Raw genomic sequence first — 22,805 nt, 5'->3', positions numbered from 1 at the left:
TGTTCCTCCCTCTGCAGTTTTTTGGAAGAGTTTGAGAAGGATGGGTGTTAGCTCATCTCTAAATGTTTGATAGAATTCACCTGTGAAGCCATCTGGTCCTGGACTTTTGTTTGTTGGAAGATTTTTAATCACAGTTTCAATTTCATTACTTGTGATTGGTCTGTTTATATTTTCTGTTTCTTCCTGGTTCAGTCCTAGAAGGTTGTACCTTTCTAAGAATTTGTCCATTTCTTCCACATTGTCCATTTTATTGCCATATAGTTGCTTGTAGTAGTCTCACGATCCTTTGTATTTCTGCAGTGTCCATTGTGACCTCTCCTTTTTCATTTCTAATTTTATTCATTTGAGTCCTCTCCCTTTTTTCCTTGATGAGTCTGGCTGAAGGTTTATCAGTTTTGTTTATCTTCTCAAAGAACCAGCTTTTAGTTTTATTGATCTTTGCTATTGTTTTCTTTGTTTCTATTTCATTTATTTCTACTCTGATCTTTATGATTTCTTTCCTTCTACTAACTTTGGGTTTTGTTTGTTCTTTCTAGTTGCTTTAGGTGTCAGTTTAGGTTGTTTGAGATTTTTCTTGTTCCTTGAGGTAGGATTGTATTGCTATAAACTTCCCTCTTAGAACTTCTTTTGCTGCATCCCATAGGTTTTGGATCGTCATGTTTTCTTGTCACTTGTTTCTAGGTATTTTTTTATTTCTCTTTGATTTCTTCAGTAATCTCTTGGTTATTTAGTAGCATATTGTTTAGCCTCCATGTGTTTGTGTTTTTCACAGTTTTTTTTTCTGTAATTGATTTCTAATCTCATAGTGTTGTGTTCCAAAAAGATGCTTGATACGATTTCAATTTTCTTAAATTTACTGAGGATTGATTTGTGACCCAAAATGTGATATATCCTGGAGAATGTTCCCTGTGCACTTGAGAAGAAAGTGTATTCTGCTGCTTCGTGTGGAATGTCCTATAAATGTGAATTAAGTCTGTCTGGTCTAATGTGTCATGTAAGGCTTGTGTTTCCTTATTAATTTTCAGTTTGGATGATCTATCCATTGGTATAAGTGTAGTGTTAAAATCCCCCACGATTATTGTGTTACTCTCAATTTCCCCTCTTATGGCTGTTAGCATTTGCTTTATGTATTGAGGTGCTCCTATGTTGGGTGCATAAATATTCACAATTGTTATATCTTCTTCAATTATGCAAAGTACAGTTGACCCTTGAACAATGCAGGGGTTAGGGCCACTGACCCTCTGAGCAGTCAGAAATCCACTTACAACTTATAGTCAGCCCTCCGTATTCAAGGTTCCACATCTGCAGATTCAACCAACCACAGATCATGTAATATTGTAGTATTTACTACTGAAAAAAAATTGTTTTTAAGTGGACCCATGCTGTTCAAACCTGTGTTGTTGAAAGATCAACTGTATATTCTTTGACCACAGTGTAATTAAGTTAGAAATCAATCACGGAAAGAAAACTAGAACATCTCTGTATATTTGGAAATTAAGAAATGCTTCTGTGTAACCTGTTGATACAAAAATGCACATTTGAAAATATTTTTTGAAAGAATTAAGATTTGAATGACATTAAAACTTGACAGATACAACTAAAACTATGTTATATCTGAAAAAGAGAAAGGTTGAAAGATCAGTCATCTAAGCACAAATCTTAAAATTTAAAAACAGCAACTTAAACTTCTATCGAAGAAAGTAAAGGAAAAGGAAGATAAAGATAAGAACAAAGAGTAATGAAATAGAAGACATACAGTAGTTAAGGTCCACAAAGCCAAAATTTGGTTCTTTGAAAAGACTAATAGAATTGATAGAAACACATGGTAAAACTGGTCAAGAAATATGGAGAAGCAGACCCAATCAATCAGTGCTCTGATAGAAAGAGGGGATGTTACTCAAGATTCTGTGGACATGACAGAGGTAGGAAGAAGGCATTTTTAGTTATCAAAGGAATTAAATCTGTAACTTAAGGTATTCAGAAGAGAAAACCCCAGACTTATATGACCATACTAGTAAACTGTACCAAGCATCAATCTAACACAAATTTTTTTCCAGAGAATAGAAAAATAAGCAATACATTTCAACTCATTGTACAAGGTCAGCATTACTTCAAAACCAAATGCATAAAAGGGCATTATATAAGAATGGAAAACTGTAGGCCACTCTGACTCATGGACATAGGTGCAAAAATCCTACACAAGTGAATAAAGGAATAAGCATTATAAAAATCAAAAAGGAAAAATTAAAATTGTCTTTTTTCCAAATTGTTTATACAGAAAATACATATAAATCCACAAAAAGTTATTAGAATTCATTTTTTAGTTTAACTAGGTTGCTGCCCAACAGGTCAGTATACCAGAATTAAGTCTAAGCATTGCAACAAATAAGAAATGCATTTTAAATAAAAAATCACTTATAATAGTATCAAAAATATCAAATGCTAGGAATAAATGTAACATAATATGTTTAAGACTTTTACACAATAAAATATTGAGAGAAAATTCAGAAGTCTCACATGAATGGAGGGATATACCATAATCATGAATTGAAAGAGTCAGTATTTTAAAGATGTTCTCCCCAAATTGATGTATCAGTTAGGTGCAATTCCAATATGAATCTGAGCATGTTTTATGGAAATTGTCAAGCTGATTCTCAAATTTATATGGAGATTCGAAGGACCAAGAATAACTAAGTTACTCTTCAAGAAGAGGAAGGTAGGATAATTGCTCTGCTGGGTATCAAGATCTTTCATAAAGCTATACAACTGAAAACAATTTGGATAGAAAAATAGAGCAGTGAAAGAAGAATAGAGAATCCAGAAACAGACCCATGTATATACTACACGTGCTTTATGATAGAGTTGACCTTAAAGAGCAGTAAGGGTGGTCTCTTAAACTCTCTCTTTTTCACATCACACTCAGAAATCAATTCCAAATGGATAGAGATCTAAACATAGAAAGCAAAATAATAAAGGTTCTCAAAGGTAACAAAGGTTATCTTTAGGACTTGAGAGAAGAGAAAGATTTGTAAAACAGAACACAAAACCCAGTAGCAATGAAGCAGAATACCAGTAAATTCAACTACATTGAAATTAGGGACTGTTTTTTGTCAGAACACACCAGCAAGAGAATAAAAGGTCAAGCCACAGACTAGCAGAAGTTATCTGCATACGGGTAACCAAAAAAGCACTCAAGTCTTAGAAATGAAACCCTTATAACTCAGTACATAAAAGGTAATTATCTCCAATGAAATACTGGCAAAAGATTCAACAGACAAATCAGAAAAGAGGCCAATGAGCATGTTAAAGAATGTTTAATATCATTAGTGATGAGAAAAAGCAAAATAAACCTAATGAGATATCTTTACACATCCACCAGAATGATTTAAATTTAAAAATCTGACAATACAAAATGTTTATGAGGCTCTGGGGTAGTGGGACTTTCATATGTTGCTGGTGGGAGTAAAAATTAGTCTAACTATCCTGAAAAACTCTTTTTAACATCTTCTAAAGTTGAAGATATGTATATTGTGTTTGTAGAGTGCCAAAGTGAAAAAAATTCAAAGGTCTAGCGTCAGTAGAATGGATAAAGGAGAGTATATTCATATGGAATTCTGTATGGCACCAAAAAAAAGTAACTATAGCTACTCCAAACAGTGTTGGTGAATCTCACTATCATGTGGAATGGAAAAAGAGTACAAAAGAATATATAGTGTATGATTACATTCATATGACGTTCAAAGTAGATTAAATGTTTTTAACGATGAAAACATTGGTGGTAAAATATAAAGAAAAGCAAGAATGTTATTACTATGAATGACAAGATAGTGGTTGTCTTTAGGAAAGTGGGAAGGTGAAGTAATTGGCAGGGGATATGAAAGATGTCTGGGTTGCTGGCAGTGCTCTATTTCTTGACCTGGGCGATATTTTGTAGGTTAATTCACTGAGCTCTACAGTTTCATTTTGTGCATTTTTATGTGTGTTAGTTTACACACACACATCCAAAAAGAGGCCAAAAGAATCATGATGCAAAGAGGAGAGAATTAGTTAATAAAATGATTGTTTTTAGACTATTTCAGTGGTATACCGCATGCAATACATTCAACAGGAAGACAGTGAAAGATGTTGTATGGTAAAGCGAGCAAACTTAATTGGAAAGAAGAAAGTTCAGTTGTAAAAGGATAGGTAAGATACTGATATTTTTCACCTATAAATGTGTTTTGCAGGAAGTAAGTGTTCATGGTCGGTTGGGAGTTATTTATAATCCTACATCAAAAATAGATGAAGATAACACAGCTATTTCCAGAGGAATTCTGGCAGCTTTTCTTACACTGAAAAACAGCTTTTTGAGAAACTTTCTCAGGAAACTGGCAGAGGAAGAAACTGCTACAGCTATTTACTCTGGAGATAAAATTAAAACATTCCTTACTGAGGTCAGTAGCTATTTGTTTGAAATAATAAATAAGTATCTTGCATATTTCAAAAGTATAAGTCAGTGTGCTTGGAGATATGTTAAAAAAATCATTAAGTATAATCAAACGGGGATAATAAACTCTCCTTTACAGTGGGAAAAGATGCATGTTACATGATACAGCTTCGCATAGAGGCACTTAACAAATCAAATTTCATATATTTCAGCTACTACTTCATGATCCTTAAAGTTAAAGGCATTCTAGTCAGGATATGTACTTATGTGAAGCATTAGGAGTTAAAGGATTATGTGAATAATCCTCAGTTATTTCACTCAAGGGGTCCAGTACAGGGAAAATTCTAAAGACAGAAGCTGATCCTCTGGAAGAAAGATTCATTAATCCATTCAAAAAATATTTATTGATTGTCTACCAGACAATGGAGATAATACTTATGAACAAGGCAGATAGAGTCCCAGTTCTTATGGAGCTTACATTGTAATGGGAAAGACCAGGTAAGTGGTATTGGAAAGATATAAAGAAATATAAGAAAATAAACAGTTTGAGGGATGCTCTTTTAGCTGGAGTGGTCAAGGGAAGTCATCTCTAAAGAGCTGATGTCTGAGCAGAGCTCTGAATGAAATGAGAAGGCAAGCCATGGAAAGTCTACAGACTTTCTTGCAGAGAAGAATATACCAGGTTCAGAGCACAGCAGGTCTAAAGGCTTGACACGGAGACAGTCTTGCCAGGTTTGAGGTATAGGCAGAAGGTCATCATGACCAAAGTAGAGTGATGGGGAGACTAGTAGGAAATGAGTTCACAAACATAATCCCAGATATCCAAGCACTCATAGGCCATGGTAAGGAATTGAAATTTTTTCTGAGTATAATGGAAAGTCATTGAGGAATCTTGTGAGATAAATAATCTTGAAAAAGATGACTCTGGGTGCCATGTGAAGATTTGATAGTCGGTAAACAAGAGTGGAAATAGGATGAACAATTAGAATGCTATTGCAACAATCCAGGTAGGAAATAATGGTGTCTTGGAGTAGATATTGGTGGTGGACATGGTGAGATGGTATATACATAATATCTGTTACAACTGTAGTCAGCTTGAAGAGCTGCCAATTGTATGTGACATGTGAAAGTAATACTCAAGGATTTTGTCTTGAACAGCTAGAATTGTGGTGTCTTTTTTTTTGAGATGGGGAAGTCTTGATGAAGAGAAGATTGGGATACATAGGGGATCAAGAGTTAAGTTTTGTATGTGTTAAGTTGGAGATGCCTGTTGGACATTCAAGTGGAGATGTTGAGTTGACAATTTAGTAAATAAGTGTAGGAATCAATGGAGGGTAAAATGTTTTGTTTTGTTTCGAGAGTCATCAGCATTATATATAATTTAAAGCTAAGAAACTGGATGAAATACCTTGGAAGTGAGTGGGGCAGGGGTTGGAGAACAGAGGGACTGAAAAAGAGCCCTGGAACATTCCAACATGTAGAGGAACGCAAGAAAAGGATGATCCAGTAGAGGGGATAGATGGAACAGCCACTGGGTTAGGAAGATAACCAGGAGAGTGTGATATCCTAGAAGCCACCTGGAGGAAGTATTTCAAGGAGGACATGATAAACTATGCCATATTTCTTGAAATTAGGCTTCATAATGGACCATTTTATTTGTTTAGGTGGTCATTGGTGGCTTTGATAAGAACAGTTTCAGTGAAGTGATAGGTATAAATGTGAACTGGATTCAAGAGAGAATAGGAAATCAGGAAACAGAGACAGCAAGTATAGGTAGCTTTTTAAAGGAATTTTCCTATGTGGGGAACCGAGAAATATTCTGTAGCTAGAATAGGGCTTGCGGTCATGGAAGGATTTCACTTATTTGTGGTATGCTGATGAAAACAGTCCATCCAGAAAATGAGAAAAGATGAAACGGAGCAGAGCAAAGTGGGAGGATAGCTCTTGCGTAGCTAAGAGGTGCTGGGACCCAGTGCACAAGCTGTAAGTATTGGCTGAAGAATGGGGTAGATTTTTTTGGTGGTAGCAAGATGAGTACTTTACTTCTGATTGATTTTGTCCTCAAAAGAAGGTCAAGTCATTAGCTAAGTATTAGAATAGGAGTAGGTGCTCTTAGAGGTTCGTGGGTAGAGGAGAAAATGTCAAATATTTTTCTAGTATTCTGCGAGTGAGAAAGTGAATTAAAAACATTATAGTAAGATTTCTGGGGCCCACTTGAGGTTGATGACCATAAATTGAAAGTGAGATCAATGTTGGCTGCATGCTTTTCTCCAGCTGTCCTAAAGCTGTTTGGATCCAGTTGCAGAGTAAGCAGAGATGTGTTTAACCAGAGTTGAGGTTTTGCCAGGTGAATAACTGAGGGGAAGCATCCAGGGGAGGTGAGCATGGAATGTTTCTGTTACAGTAAAGGGCTCTGGGGTATAACTTGGTTAGGAGGAAAATGATAATATGGAAAGTGTGATGGACAGTAAATAAGTGGTAGGGTCAGTGGACTAAAGGGTTGAGTAATGGTTGGTCTGGTGACACTGGGATGAATGAGCTGGAAGGTCAGCAGCTTGTGGTCAGAGAGGGGTTGACTGAGACAGAGGTTTTGGAAGTAAAGATCTAGAGCTACATTGTCTGATACTGTAGCCACTAACTTCATATGGCTATTTTAAACTTAAATTAAATTAAATTTAAACTCAGTTTCTCAGTCATACTAACCACATTTCAAGCGCTCAGTACCCATCTGTGGCTGTGTGTTGGACAGCGCAGGGGAACATTTCTGACCTTGCAGGACTACCAGGAACGTGATAGAAAGTCAGAATGTAAGGCCCTCCCTGGATCTACACCCAGGTGATTTGTATGCATATTAAGGTTTGATACACACTGAGATGGCAAAGATTACTTTTGTATTTCAGAGTTTAAATGCACTATTACTAAATTGGTTTCATGGGATTGGTATAATGGAATGAGCAGGGTATTTCTATTTTAAACAATAATTTTTTTAATTGAACACACGAAAATGGAGGTACTGAATTCAGAATTTAATAAACATTGTATTTCATTGTTTAATGTTAAATTTTATTTAAATTGATGTTTCCTAGCATTTTACTAATCAGTAATCCACCCAAAATTCTCAAAGAATGAGTAGCAAACTGTATCTACTTGTAACAGGATTTACAGATATTGTAATTGCCTTGCCAAAGAAGGATTCTTTTTTTAAATGTGGTTTCAGAACAAAATAGTACTTTTTAAAATCACAAGTTAATATAATTTAAAATTTTATACTAATATATTAAGGTAGGCTATGTTTAAAAAATTATTTAATGTATTTACTGTTCTCTTACTGGTTTTATCATTCTTAACTTATACCTTAGGGAATGGATAAAAATGCCTTTGAGAAAAAATATAATACCATTGGAGTGAATATTTTTCGAACTCACCAGTTATTCTGTCAAGATGTACTTAAATTGCGTCCTGGAGAAGTAGGTGTTGTCAGCAATGGGAAAGTAAGTAAAAAAAGCAATTGCTCACTTTTCTCAGAGACACTGTGATACGGGGGTGTCAAGCGTTTTCTGTCACAACACACCTGATGCAACACACACAGAGGACAGTGCTCATGTGCTAGACACGCCAGACAGGTCTCAGCGTAAACAAAATGGCCACTGAGATGTCCAGTTCGTGGCACAGTACCTGTTTCTTCACCCCCCCCCATTGGTGATAACATCGGATGCAGCTAAGGATGTTTTTGGGGGATAGCTTTTATAATATAAATATTAGAACAATTTTGTATACATTACAACATTGTGATTGAGCACTGTTGTAAGTAGGTGTGAAAAGTACATTCTGACATCTTTTTCTTCTTGTAGCTTTTTTCTACAATTGATTATGTTAAATAACAATACTGCAAGTTTTGAACTATAAAGTAGTATTTATTAATATCATCTTTTAAAATCTATAGTAAAAATCACTCTTACTCCCACCATCCTAATAAAATTTATTATTAATAGTTTATTGTTTTACCATCTAACCCTTCTCTACTCTACATAGCCATGTCTGTCTTTTTAAATACATAATTGTAACGCTATTATATATATATAATTTTATATCATACTTTTTTCTCTTAGTATATCATAAATGTGTATATGATTAATTAGGGAGTTTTAATAGATACATACAAAATTAGTGGATGATAGCTGCTTATTAATATTTTTTAGTGTGATAGTCTGGTTTTCTTTCTCAGGAATGGTTTAAGTTTTTAAAAATTGAATCTGGTGCTTAGGTATATTTAGAAATCAGCTAATGCAGTGTGTTTGACATTATCTCTGCTTGAAGCATCAAATTACGTATCCCTAAATCCTCTTCAAAGCTGTAGTGTCTTCTCTGTTTTCTACATTTTTATGAGCTCTATTCACCTGCGTGCTTCATTCCTGTGTCATCATTCCCTTAAAGTTATGCTTATTTATTCCTTCTTATCTGAATCTATAAATAATAGAAATTGGAGAATAGTGAGGGACTCATATCCACAAGCATCCACAAATCACATATTTCCGCTTCAGTGTAACTGTTCTTGAGCTAATTGTGTTAGCTCCTAAAAATAGTTAGACGCGGGTTCGTCTGTGTACAGTGCTGTTTTACAGTTGGTGACAACAGTTGCCATTTATTATTACAGTAATATAAAATATTAGTGAATTTTGATAATGAGCTCTGTGAAAGCCCAAAAATGGCATTGCTTTTTTTTTCAACAGTTGCTTTGGGAAGAAATCTAACTTTTTAGAACAGTTTTAAAGTATATGGCTACCTTCGGCTCTGTCAGGCATTTTAAGAGATAAAATGGTAGGTACAGCATTTTAAGAGATAAAATGGTAGGTACAGCAGATATGAAGAGAACAGGAGAGAGGTACCTGGAGGCCAGGTCAGGTAGGGTTTTACTCTGAATGAGCTGAGAAGCCAATGGTTCTGGGCGGGGGATTGACACGAACTGACGTTTCATTTGGATCGCTAGTGGCTGTTACATTAAGGATAGACTGTAGGTGTTAGGAAACCAGTTAGGAGCTATTACAGTAGTCCAAGTGAGATGTGATGGTGGCCTGGACCAGAATGGCTCTAGTGGAAGTAGGGAGAAGTAGACGTGAGATGTATTTTGGAGGATGACCAGGAATTGCTGACAGATTTACAGTGGGATGTAGGAGAACTACGTGACTGGCAGAATTGAGCTGCCGCTGTTTTAAGGAAAGGAAGACTGCAGGAGGAGTGGGCTCATTTAGAAGGAGTGGAAAGGGCAGATAGAGAATTCAGTTCTGGACGTATTAAGAGTTCAGTGTTCAGTTCTGGACCTCTGAGTAGACTGGTTGAGTTGACAGCTGAACGTATGAGTTAAATTCGGGGAGAGGTTGGGGCTAGAGATAGATATTAAGTCAGATGACATTGACTTTTTGTGTCGACCAATGGAAAATTGTAATTTTGATTATCCTTTTATTTGTAGGACTGTGGTTTGAATACAAAAGTATGATATATTTGAAAATAAGTACTATGGTTTATGAACTATAATGTAATATTATACTGTGTCTCAGAGCAATGCTATGAAACACAATAATCATAACAATTGTAATAGATAGTTATAATTCTGAACCAGATAGTTTAATGATTAAAATAATTCTGACATTTTAGAATCAATCTTCATTTTTGAACCTGTCCAAATATTTACGTTAGAATTGAAACATATTCAAAGTTAAAATTGTTCATAAATGATCAAACTGGGGTGTAATGATGATCTCATACTTTCTTACTGCCATGCTAAAGAATTAAAAATCTATATATTTTAAGATTAAACAAAACCCTAAATAATGCTATTGCTATAATTATATTTATTTTTATCATGTTACATATTTACAAATTGATGAAAGACGTGGTGTGGCAGAGAGAAGGGAAACAAACAAGGCCTTTTTGTTTTAGCTAGGCGAATCTGGCTTCAAATTCTGGTTGCACCATTAATTGTATAACCTTTGCAAGACTTGGTTTCCTCATTTGCACAATGGAAAAGGTAATAGTCTGTTTTAAAGTTGCCAGAGAGATTAAATATACTTTTACACATAAAACACATAGAACAGCCCCAGACACAGAGTAAATTTTCAGTAAATATTAACTTCTGTTTTCTCTTTAAATATTTGAAGGCTATCATGGGAAATATGGGTACATTTATAGATTTGATTTGCATTGTATTCATTGAGAGTCAGTATAGAATCAAGCCCAGTTGATCCAACTTCCACGAGGGGGGAGAGATTTTTAGCTCAGTATGTGGAAGAACATTCTAACAGAGTTTTCTAAAATTGTAATGACCTGTCAAATGAGGTAATGCATTTCTGTTATAGCAGTTATTCTGTATAACTGAAAAATCACATTTCCAAAACGTTGTAAAGATTTAAGCTCCAGATAGGTTTTATTGTACTATTAACGTGATTTTCAAATTTAATGTTCCATTTCCCAATTTGGCCATTATGTGATTTTATACTATTTAAGTTGCTTTATTCCACAAACATTATATTCATCTTTAAGTAGAAGAACTAAGACACAGAAGAACCAAGTTTCTGCTAGCTGTTTGACACTGAACTTACATAGGTGCAATAGAGCCGGTTTTCTGGTGAATTTAATCAGTAAAGATACCCAATCTTGTTCATCCCTTAGGAAAATTATTTGAGATTTTAGTTCCTTATTCTAAGTTATTAACAAAACTACTCAAGTCACTAGAAGTGGTATAGATAAAATTCAGCTCTTTTCCAGGCCTCTCCTATTCACAGTCCAAAAAATACAGCATTAAAAGTGCTTTGGGGCTTCCCTGGTGGCGCAGTGGTTGAGAGTCCGCCTATCGATGCAGGGGACACGGGTTCGTGCCCTGGTCCGGGAAGATCCCACATGCCGCGGGGTGGCTGTGCCCGTGAGCCATGGCCGCTGAGCCTGTGCGTCCGGAGCCTGTGCTCCGCAACGGGAGAGGCCACAACAGTGAGAGGCCCGCGTACCGCAAAAAAAAAAAAAAAGTGCTTTGAAAGTTACCTTAAAAATGATAGCAGATCTTAAGGAAATGAAATGTTTATATGTGTACTTTTAGTATTACAGTGCCCATTTTTTGTACTTTTAAGAGCCCAGGTTTTATGTTTAAAGTGAACATGGTATTTATTTAGCTGGATGCCAACATTCCAACTAATATCACCTTTGATGTGAGCAAATGAGAAAAGATTCAAGAACTATACTTCATTAATTTTTAGAAAATATTAATTGCAGAAGCGTATGAAGGGGAAGTAAGGAAATGCACTGCAGGGCTTCCCTGGTGGCCCAGTGGTTAAGAATCCGCCTGCCAATGCAGGGACATGGGTTCAAGCCCTGGTCCGGGGAGATCCCACATGCTGCAGAGCAACTAAGCCCGTGCGCCACAGCTACTGAGCCTGCACTCTAGAGCCTGCAAGCCACAACTACTGAGCCCGCATGCTACAGCTACTGAAGCCCGCGCGCCTAAAGACCGCAATGAAGAATAGCCAGCCCCCGCTCGCTGCAGCTAGAGAAAGCCTGCGTGCAGCTACGAAGACCCAACACAGCCAAAAATAAATAAATTAATTAATTTTAAAAAATCCACTGCAACCATTTCATTCTGGTTGACATGTTTTCTAGTTGTTTGTCGTTAAGTCTAATTGTTTAGTGCATAAGACTATGTCAGGGCTCACCTTCTACATCAGGCTTATGTTAATAATTTTATGATGATGCACGTATTAGCTTTTCCAGAAAATGATAACGGTAGCAGAGTTGGGGTGGTTGTGGTGGGATAGCCATCCTGAGAAGTTCAGGTATCTGGGAATTTTACAGCTTCCCCGCTCTGTGGTTACTGGTTTAAAGCTAACCTACAAGACCTTGCTGTGCTCCAGACAGTTTATACAGCATCAGTTAGATGAAGATTGGTTGGTATTATTAAGTAATTATGGGATTTGTTTCTTGGTTTTTGCTCTTTTATGCCTTGTTTATATATTAATTCATATCTGCATAGTGTAGACTACAATTTACAGATTAAATAGGAAAATACTGAAATTAAAAGACTTATGGAATATAGACAGTTGCTTTGATAACTTACTTTAGAATGAAAAGCTTTAGGTTTTTGGAAGCATTATGTCTCAAAGTAAAACTTTCAAATGGAAATAATTTGCTGATTTTTTTGCCACATTGATTTTGGTATTGATGCAAATGTTATTTATAATATCAAAGTGAGGAAATAGTTTTCTCTTGTTTCCCAGGGGACTTAGTAAATGGTGGGATTAATAGCCACCATCTGTTTAATCTCTAATCAATATTTGCTTCAAGAAATATCTATTTGATAAGAAAATACTTGTCCCAAATTGGTATCTTATAGAAGATATACAATAATATAACTGCTTTTAAGTTCTTAGGACCTTTAGATGAAGATTTCTGTGCAGAAGATTTTTACTTGTTGGAAAAGATAACATTGACTAATTTAGTAGAGAAAATTGAAGACATTGTTGAAAATACGGAAGTCAACTCAAAGAAGTAAGTATTTAAAATTGTAAGAGCAATTCATTTTAGAGTTTGGTATTTTGTATCCGATTTTTTCTTTTTAAGATTAGAAAATGTTTCAAATACACACAGAAGATATAATAAAAGACATGTAGAGAATATAAAAAAACAGCGGATGATAACCATTTGCTTACCACTACCGAACTGTAGATGTTAATATTTCGTTTTATTTGTCTTGATTGTCCCATTCTCCTCCCTCCCTAAGAGGTAACCATTTTCTCAAATGTTGTGTGCATGATTCCCATATATGTGCTTATACTTTTGCTTCATATGTAAATATCTATTATTAGTGTTTGTGTTAAAGTCTTGACTTTTTTAGAGATATGCTATTACACATAGGCTCCTTTTGCAGTCTGCCTCCATAAGAGCTTTATCCATGTTCATGGCTATAGAGCGAGCTTATTCATTTCAGTTTCTTTTTAGTATTTCATTTTGTGAACATACTGCAGTTCATTTATATACTCCATTACTGAAGTACAGTTAACTTGGCTTTAGTTTTTTACTATCATGTGAATGCTATCATGAACCTGGTTTACATGTGTCCTTGTACAATGTGTGAGTTTCTCTAGAGTAGACGAGTGTTGTTATTGGGCTGTAGGATAGATGTACCTTCAGCTTTACCAGATGTTGCTAAATTCTATCCTTCAAAGGAGTTGCAACAATTAACACTGCCACCAGAAATGTATAAGTGTTCGTTTCCCCAAGTCGTCACCAATACTTGGTGTTACGCAACCTGTTAATTTTTCCTATCTGATGGATGTGAAATTGCATCTTGTTTTAATTTGCACTTCCTTGACTTCTAGTAAAGTTGAGTATCTTTTCATATGATTGTTTTAATTTATGTTTGCTCTTCCTCCAACGTACCTACAATTTTATGTATTAGAGAGTGTGTGGCCAATAAATAAATACCTTAAGAAAGTTTACGAGTAGATTATGGTTTGGATTAACCCATTTATTTTATGTTTATTAAGTGGCCATTAAATGTAATGCTCTGTGAAAGATATGGTAGGTATTACGAATAAAAATAATATACAGTGTACAGGACCTGTAGTCCAGCAAAACATGTTATAGTAGAGAGATGCTGACAGTACTGACAAGGTTCTCAACCACTCTGACTCTAAATTTCTTTGTTTATAAAATGGAGATGCCTATCTTTTCTCTCTTTGTTTCTTTCTTTCTTTCTTTTTTTTTTTTTTTTTTGGTGCAGGGGGACATTTCTTAAAGTTCAGCTAACATTTTCTGTTCCAGCATGTCATTGAACATATACATTTTCTCTATTATGGATTTTTTAATTTGGTTATATTTAATCCAGGTATTTATTTTGTACAATTTTAGTTTTCAAATGAGTGTGAAACCAAAGAAATCTGGGCTTCTTAACTATATTAAAAGTTCTTTGAAAGTAGTTATTCTATCATTTAATTTTTGTTCTTCCTGCTCTTCTTTCTTTCCTACATGGGTCCCAGTGCTTGGATATATAACCAGCACTCAGCAAATATTGACTTGAATTAAATGATTCTCCATATTCTTATAGACACTATTAGGAACACTTATGTGTTTAAATATCATATCAATGATAAGAAAAAATAGGATGACTTTAAAAGCAGCAGTCATTTTACTTTGACAAATTATACAAGTTTGGAAGAAAGGTCATTTATATACAGTTTGTCTATTGGAGATATTTTACATTAAATTCCCCTTTCTTGAGACATTAATTGTGACATAAAATATGGACCTTTCTTTCCCCCCCAAAACTCATTTATCTTGTTTCTCCAGCCTGAGTGACCTTGTTATGAAAATCGATGCCCTTCTTTCCTCTTTACCTAAACATGCATCTCGGCATGATGTCACATTTCTTGAGGAGAATCACAGGTAAGATGTATTAGTGCTGTTTTTCTCCTGACACTGCATCTTATACTGAATTATGGTTACCATATGTATTCACAATATAGCAAAAGTTAAAGTAGAATTAAAAGTTGTTAGAGAATAAATGTATTCGACAAGATAGGGAAAAGAAATTTTAGTTAATTATATTCTAGTAAATAAATGACATATATATATATATATACACACACAGATATATATATAGGATATGAAGTTTCAAGTAAGTTAAATCTAGTATGATTTGTCTTATTCTCATCTTTCTTCCACATTCAAGATCATTTGGAATTTTTGCAGTATAATCTTTATAAATAATAATATCTTTATATTCTCAGTGTATAAAAGGCTCAGTTACTGAAGAATTCTGTTTAATAAAGTGTAGACATGTACAACAGAATATCCCAAACTGTGTTTTATGGAACATTACTCTGAAATGTTGACAGATATCTTCTGAGGGAGAAACTGTAGTCAAGTAAATTTAGAGAATACTGAACCTTTTGGGGTGGAGGAGTGAGATTTTCAGTGTGCCTCAACATATTGACGATTATGAGGTGTGGTGTGGCTAAAAGAAAACAAAAGAAAAGTTCATTTTTGGTAAACTCAACAGTTGGGTAACTTATTCATGGAACACTTTTTTTGTTAAAAATTTATTATTTCATAAAAATTAGGTTTCCAAAAAGAGCCATCAGAGAAATAGTGTTTTAGAATAATAAACTAGTTTATAATTTTACTGTATAATACTTCCCCTCTAAGATATTTGAAATAAAATTCATCAAGTTCTATCTACATACATAAAATAATCTGAGTCCCCAGCAGGAACTTTTTTTTTTTTAATTTAAAAATTAAGGACCACTTAGAATGGGAAAAAATAATCAGTTAGACATTATGTAACTAAACTATAGACATGTTTTATTTTCTTTTTCTAATCACTGCTCTTATAAAGCTAAAATGAGACAAATTACTTTATCGTAAACCTAAAATGGCTGACACTTCCTTCTAAGTTTTCTGATTTTATGGTAGATGCGCTCTTACATTGCTTCTGTTTACTGTATTACAAGATAACACGTTCTTTGGCTGTAGAAGGTCTATCTTTTGAGGTGTCTTCACACATGTATAGTAGTATCATTCTTAGGAAAAATTACTTTCTAAAGAGAAATTATCTAGCGCTATTGGGAATGAAATTTTTATTTTTTTCAGATAACTGAGATTCAATACTTTTAAAGTATTTTAAACACATTTAGTGGAATTCTTTTTGCAGACGTCTTTGATTTCTTAAATACCATATGCTGAAATAACTTAACACAAATTATTCACAACTATCATTGCAAACATTAATCACTATACTGTTACACGGTTATGTTATATTTAGGAATTTTGATATGTTTGGAAATGTTTATTCCCACATTAAATGTCTGAAACATTTGATCTTTCATAGGTTATTGTTGTTGTAGTCGCTGCTTTCTTTCTTTAGCTCTCACATTAATCAATGTGTCCTGCTGCTTTTAAGCCTTCTTTTATGTGGAAGGATATGATGTGACTTTGTGACAGTGGTTTACAATTCTCCAGTTCTTTTCTATTTATTTCTGGGGCATTGTTACAAATATTTATAAGTGGATATGTAGTATATGTGTATTGGTATGCATCTATGTTTATACAATAATACTCATCTAATGCCTGACATTTTTTAAGGCAAAGTCAGTAATCTTCCATTTTTCTGAGTTCATGTGTATAATTTAGGTATTTAACTTTTCCTTCTGTGTGTTTACACATGTTGGTACGATCTATTCATCCACATCAACGTTGGTTGTATGGCATAGCGTGAGCTTTCTTGTCAAAAAAAAAAAAAAAAAGAACAGCTTTTTGATCCCAGTCTACGACTTACCTAGCTATGTGACCTCTCTTAGCCTCAGTTTCTTAGTCTATAAAATATAGATGATGATCCCTACCCTTCAGGGGTTTTATGAGATTCAGGCCTACTGTCTTAAGTATAGTAGATATTTATTTAATGCGTTGTAGCTATGTGTATTTGTTACACAAATAACGAGGTGCTTCTCCCAACTTGGAAATAAGAGAACTAAGATTGAACCTGAAAGTTAAGCCATAAAATCAACTCGTATTAATCAGGGGAGAAATGTGAATACTTACCTTAAATGTAGGATCCATGTCAGCAAGACTTAATGATAATCTGATTGAAGGTCTTAATTTATTGAAGAAACAATGACTTTGTTGGATTTCGTTTGTGTTGGAAGCCTAGAAAAAGAGAGAAGCACATTAGCAATGCTGGGCTGTGTAGTCTGGGTCAGTCAGAGCAGTAGAATCACTGTTGCACACACACATGCGTGTGTGGTATATATGTATGCATATGTATATTGGGAAGTGTATAGATAAGAATTTATGTCTGTATGTATGCGTGAATGAATGAATTGTTATAGGATTTGACATTACACAATTGTGGGAGCTGGTTAAGTAGTCTCTGTAAGGCTGTTGACTTTTGATACTGGAACTTTAAGTTCACAGGGCAGGCAATTAGGAAGAGAGGTAACTGTCAAGAGGGGAGAGAGCAAGGGAGAGTTGTCAAGAGCAAGCTGGAATCCCACAGGTGTGGACTGAAACCTGTGTCAGTTCTTGTTGCCTCTGACCTTCGTGCATAGCAGGTGTCCTGCAGAAGATGGGAGCCCTGTCACAGTGCTAAACACACATACGTGCCCTAGGAGTCAGAGAGTAGAAGGAGGATCTTGGGGAAGGTCGAACCAGTGGGGACCTCATGCCAACGACGTTGAGTCAGCAGATCAGTAACAAAGTGTGTGAGCTAGAGAATGGCTGCCGCCCCCTCCTGCCCTCCAGATATCCTGAGAATCTCTCTTCTGGCCCACCCACCAGAAACGTGAAGGAAAGGGAATTCTGGAAAATGTCGTTCAGCCTAACCAACACACATACTACACAGGTGATGGGAACTATGGGATTCTGATTCACAGAACCTCACAGAATTGGTAGTAGTCTGGGGGAAAAAACTTAAAGTAGCTGTCAACAGATGCCTACTTTAGCCATTGTAATGTCTCATGAAGCGTATAGAAAACAACCACTTTTGACTAGTGCTACAAGTATGACGGTAATTTGTAAAATTTTCACCAAGAAAACTAAAGGAATTAACCATTGTAGGTAGTCTCTTTAATTTAAAACATCCGATTTGTAGCCCTGGTTTCTAGCAGCAATTATCTACCAGGATTTGTTGTCTGATTCTGACACTCCTGTTTAAACATTATTAACTCTTATCAACTGCATATAAAATAAAGTGTCTTTCATCTCTCTAGGTCAGAAGACCCATATTTGAAGGGAATTTTAATTAGCTTTTATTTGATTGCTGAGAAGTTATTTCACTGCAGAAGTCTAGATATTTATAGTCTTCTTGTACCAAAGAAGACCAAGATCCCTGTAGTCTTACAGGGGTACAGTTTGATTTGGTAAAATCTTTTTACCTTTGTAATATGTAAGATATTTAATTTATACATCTCCAGAAAAACTGATTTCCTATGTTATTGTAGTGTTAAAACAGTAATCAATTGGACTGTTCTGTACTTTTAATTAAATACATCCTTTAAACTTTTCATTAAATTAAATATAGAATGGATTATCTCCTACTGGCCTTTTCTGTACTTTTAATGATCTTCCCAGCATTTTCCTTTAAAGATTAGTCCGTCTTCTAACTTAGATCAGTGAAATTCAAAAACGGAAAGGTCAGAGGGGAGGAGGTGTGGAGAGGATGACTTAGGTCAAAATAATATGAAAAATTTGGGTGTTTTTCCCCTGAGCTTTCCTGTTATAATATGTTGGGTTTTTAAAACTAGTAAGTTTAACAGAAGTACTGAAGAGTTAATTCTGTCATTCTCAAATCTGAGAAAATATATTTAACACAGAAGCATCTTTGTTTTATTTATTTATTTATTTTATTTATTTATTTATTTTTGGCTGTGTTGGGTCTTCGTTTCTGTGTGAGGGCTTTCTCTAATTGCAGCGAGAGGGGGCCACTCTTCATCGCAGTGCGCGGGCCTCTCACTATCGCAGCCTCTCTTGTTGCGGAGCACAGGCTCCAGACGCGCAGGCTCAGTAGTTGTGGCTCACGGGCCCAGTTGCTGTGCGGCATGTGGGATCTTCCCAGACCAGGACTCAAAGCTGTGTCCCCTGCATTGGCAGGCAGATTCTCAACTGCTCTGCCACCAGGGAAGCCCCTGTTTTATTTTTTTACATTGTATGATCCATGAGAATTTGGGGGGCTTAAAATTATAAAGTTTTTTCACTATAATAGCATTGTTCTTTGAAGAGTTTTTTAAAAATCATTCGTCCATAATTTCTTACTTTCATTTTCTCTAATCTTTGCAGCTTTCTAATTTATTGAACGCAAACATTAAACTTTTAAATTTGCATTTTCTTCTGTGAAATAACCAGGATTTTTTAATCCAGTGAAAAAGAAAGAAATTTATAAGAATGTACGTAGCTAAGATTAATTAGGCAATTGAATAAACTTAACTGATCAGTGTTCATCTTTTATTTTTCTAGCATTATAAAGATAAATTCTCAGCAGAATGAGATGTCCTTTGATGTCATTGCTATTGTTGATCCATTGACAAGAGAGGCACAGAAGATGGCACAGTTATTGATTGTAAGATATCATATTTTATTAAATATTATATATATTTATTATATGATATATACTACTTTTATTTTGAAATTTATAATCTTTTCAGGTCTGTTTTCAAGTATAATCAAATGTCTGCTCTTGATTCTTTCATACAGCATTCTAAATAGATTGTCATATTTCAGTGTAGAAAATGAAATGATAGAGGTATGCCTATGGTGTTATGGCAGTACCAGGTTAGGTGTTAATGTGGACGTAATTGCTGTCCCCATCGCCCCCAAAATTCATATGTTAAAGCCCTATCCCCAATGCGACTGTATTTGGAAATAGGGCCTTGGGGAAGTAGTTAAGGTTAAATGAAATCCTATGGGTTGGGCTGTAATGCAGTAGGATCGATAGCCTTGTAAGAAGAGGAGAAGAGAGATCTTTCTCTCCTCACAAACATAAAAAAGAGTTCATGTGAGTACACCACCACCTGGCAGCCGTCTACAAGCCAGGAAAAGAATCCTCTCCAGAAACTGAATATGCCAGCACCCTGACATGAAATAAAGTTCTGTTGTTCAAGCCACCCAGTGTTTTGTTATGGCAGCCTGAGCTAACTAATACAAGCGTCTTCCCATCATCATCTTTCTTACCCCAGGTGTGGAGAATGGCTTCTGGAGAAGCTGATGTCTAAGCGTAATTAGTATAATAAGCTTAAAGTATAATAAGTAACATTAGCCAAACAGGTGAAGCTAGTGGAAGAAAGAACATGAAGGCTATGTTCGAGAGGTTTGGCCACTGTAACAAGAGCAAAGTAACGGTACCTTCAAGTCTGAAGTTGATTTCTGTCATCTCCCCATCCCACTGTAAGCCACCTGGAGTTGCCAAGGCAGCTCCACACGTGAGGGACTCAGACATCATCTGTACTGTTCAGCCATCCTCATGAAGCAGCTTGTTTCCAGCAGTCTAAGATCACAACATCATCTCTGTATTTGTGCAGCGGGAAGGGGAGAACAAGGGCCCAACCCCAGACATATTCCATCCAGTTGCATCCCTCTGACCAGAATGTAGCCAGCCAGCCAGCTGCACCTAGTCACAAGTAGGTAGGCAAGTAGAGGAGAATGAATCTTAGGAGACAGAGAGCAGACTCTGAAAGGACATTATGTGGCTTATCCTTGTACTGAAAATGTTAAAAATTCAAATTGTGATGCCGCTTTCAGTAGCTTAAATTTGAATAAGCTAGTTATGTTGGAAGGCTCTATTTTTTTTTCTGATGATGTTTAAAATTTTGGGATACTTCTATTTGAAATTACTCAATACGGTTTTTTTTAAAGACACATCAAAAAATATTCTCAGAAGAGGAAACTATTTGTTCTTTGACAGTTTACTTTTGGAAACAGGCAAAAGTAATTAGATATTAAGCCTGGTGAAAATGTAGATGATCAAGCTGGGTCATACTGGTGTATGTTCTATCAAATTTCAAAATGTTTCTCTCAGAAATTAGTTTGCCTTTTCAAATCAAATAGGAAAAATGGGTGATAGGTATCTGTTATAAATGCATTTATTAATGTGTACAAATAATTTTGGAAACCCGTTGCCATTCTACCTATTCAGTGTATAATCAGGGCAAACTTCATTCCACAGCTGATTTACTTGCCTCATTCTTTCTTTCTGCATTTGTATACCTTCAAACTTTAACTTCTTTAGACACACTATTCCTATTAGTCTCTAGAAAACAGAGATCAGTAATCATACCTATGAGGAATGGAGGTAGTATGATTCCCTGTTCCTATGGGGATTCATTATCCAAAAAAAAATTGCTTACCTCTGAAGCTTTTATGTAAACATAGAATTTAGGAATAAGAAGTATGGGTTATACAGAAACATAAAATATGGAATTGCATTCCAGTTTACATCATTGGTAACAGTAGCATACTTTGTTTCTGAGCAACTCAGAACCTCACATAGCATATTATTTCTTACTATAGAGAAAATGTATGCTGTAAATTTGTGCTATAAAGCACAAATTAATTTACTGGAAAAAATGGTCAGTGTCTCATTTAACACTTGGAAGAAACAGTGGCTCAGCAGCCTCCGTTGTAGCTAATAGGAGTGATAGAATGGGAATTAAAACTCAAAGCTCTTAAATCCTTGGTCTGTACATTCTGATTTCTCCTCGAACCTGTATCCTTTCCCTTTCATGTATCTGTTCTATTCTTCTCCTTTTACCTATGTCCTTTGTTGTCTAATATCTTTCACATCTTCACTGACTTGTTGCCTGTATGGAGGTGGGGACTATCAACATTAATAATTCTCCTACTTCAGTGCTCTCGGGCAGGGATCCCCAACCCCGGGCCACGGACCAGTAGCGGTCCGTGGCCTGTTAGGAACCAGGCCGCACAGCAGGGGGTGAGCGGCGGGTGAGCGAGAAAAGCTTCCTCTGTATTTACAGCCGCTCCCCATCGCTCACAATCCCACCTGAGCGCCGCCTCCTGTCAGGTCAGCGGTGGTATTAGGTTCTCAGGAGCGCGAACCCTACTGTGAACTGCGCGTGAGAGGGGTCTAGGTTGCGCACGCCTTATGAGAATCTAATGCCTGATGATTTGAGGTGGAGCTGAAGCGGTGATGCTAGCGCTGGGGAGTGGCTGCAAATACAGATTATCACTAGCAGAGAGGTTTGACTGCACGGAGACCATAATAATCAGTTGCTTGCAGACTCATATCAGAACCCTACCAGCGAGTGGCAAGTGACAACAAGCTCAGGGCTCCCACTGATTCTGCATTACGGTGAGTTGTATAATTATTTCACTATATATTACAATGTAATAATAATAAGAAGAAATAAAGTGACAGTGAATGCAATGCACTTGGATCATTCCAAAACTACCCCCCACCCCGGTCTGTGGAAAAATTGTCTTCCACGAAACCAGTCCCTGTTGCCAAAAAGGTTGGCGACCGCTGCTCTAGGGAAATAAAAAGAAAAGAGAGTATTTTATCTGTATGTAGCCAAGACCTTCCTACATCTCTTACAGTGTAGATGAAATTCCAAAAGGATCAGGGCACCCTTGCCATCGTTGTTGTGAGGTCACCCCTTTGTCTTTCAAGTCAAGGTTCTAATAATTATTTTACTTGTTCTTCAGTAGTAAGGAAATTTGGATACCAGTAAAGAAAGTCACACTAGGCAAAAGGTAGGCAGCATAACCTTTGGGCAGTGAAATCAACTGTGTGGATTCAGATCTTACTTCTGCCATGACTTGCTGTGTGATCGTGATCTCGGGCAAATTACTGTATCTGTCTGTGCCTCAGCTGTGTAAAAGTAGCTACCTCAAA

General features: G+C 35.9%; 1 protein-coding gene across 1 annotated transcript in view; it reads left to right on the top strand.

Moving 5' to 3' along the window:
* UGGT2 (UDP-glucose glycoprotein glucosyltransferase 2) overlaps positions 1–22,805 on the top strand; it is a 164,564-nt gene that overhangs the window by 92,882 nt on the left and 48,877 nt on the right. The window contains exons 21-25 of the mRNA XM_060128687.1: positions 4,227–4,433; positions 7,786–7,917; positions 12,831–12,955; positions 14,756–14,851; positions 19,415–19,517. Coding sequence (XP_059984670.1) covers positions 4,227–4,433; positions 7,786–7,917; positions 12,831–12,955; positions 14,756–14,851; positions 19,415–19,517 — 663 coding nt within the window. The remainder of the gene's footprint in view (positions 1–4,226; positions 4,434–7,785; positions 7,918–12,830; positions 12,956–14,755; positions 14,852–19,414; positions 19,518–22,805) is intronic.

This window comes from Lagenorhynchus albirostris, chromosome 18 (assembly GCF_949774975.1).
Source record: "Lagenorhynchus albirostris chromosome 18, mLagAlb1.1, whole genome shotgun sequence".
Taxonomy (NCBI): domain Eukaryota; kingdom Metazoa; phylum Chordata; class Mammalia; order Artiodactyla; family Delphinidae; genus Lagenorhynchus; species Lagenorhynchus albirostris.
The sequence above is the reverse complement of the archived record's forward strand: the minus strand, read 5'-3'. Positions and strand labels throughout refer to the sequence as shown.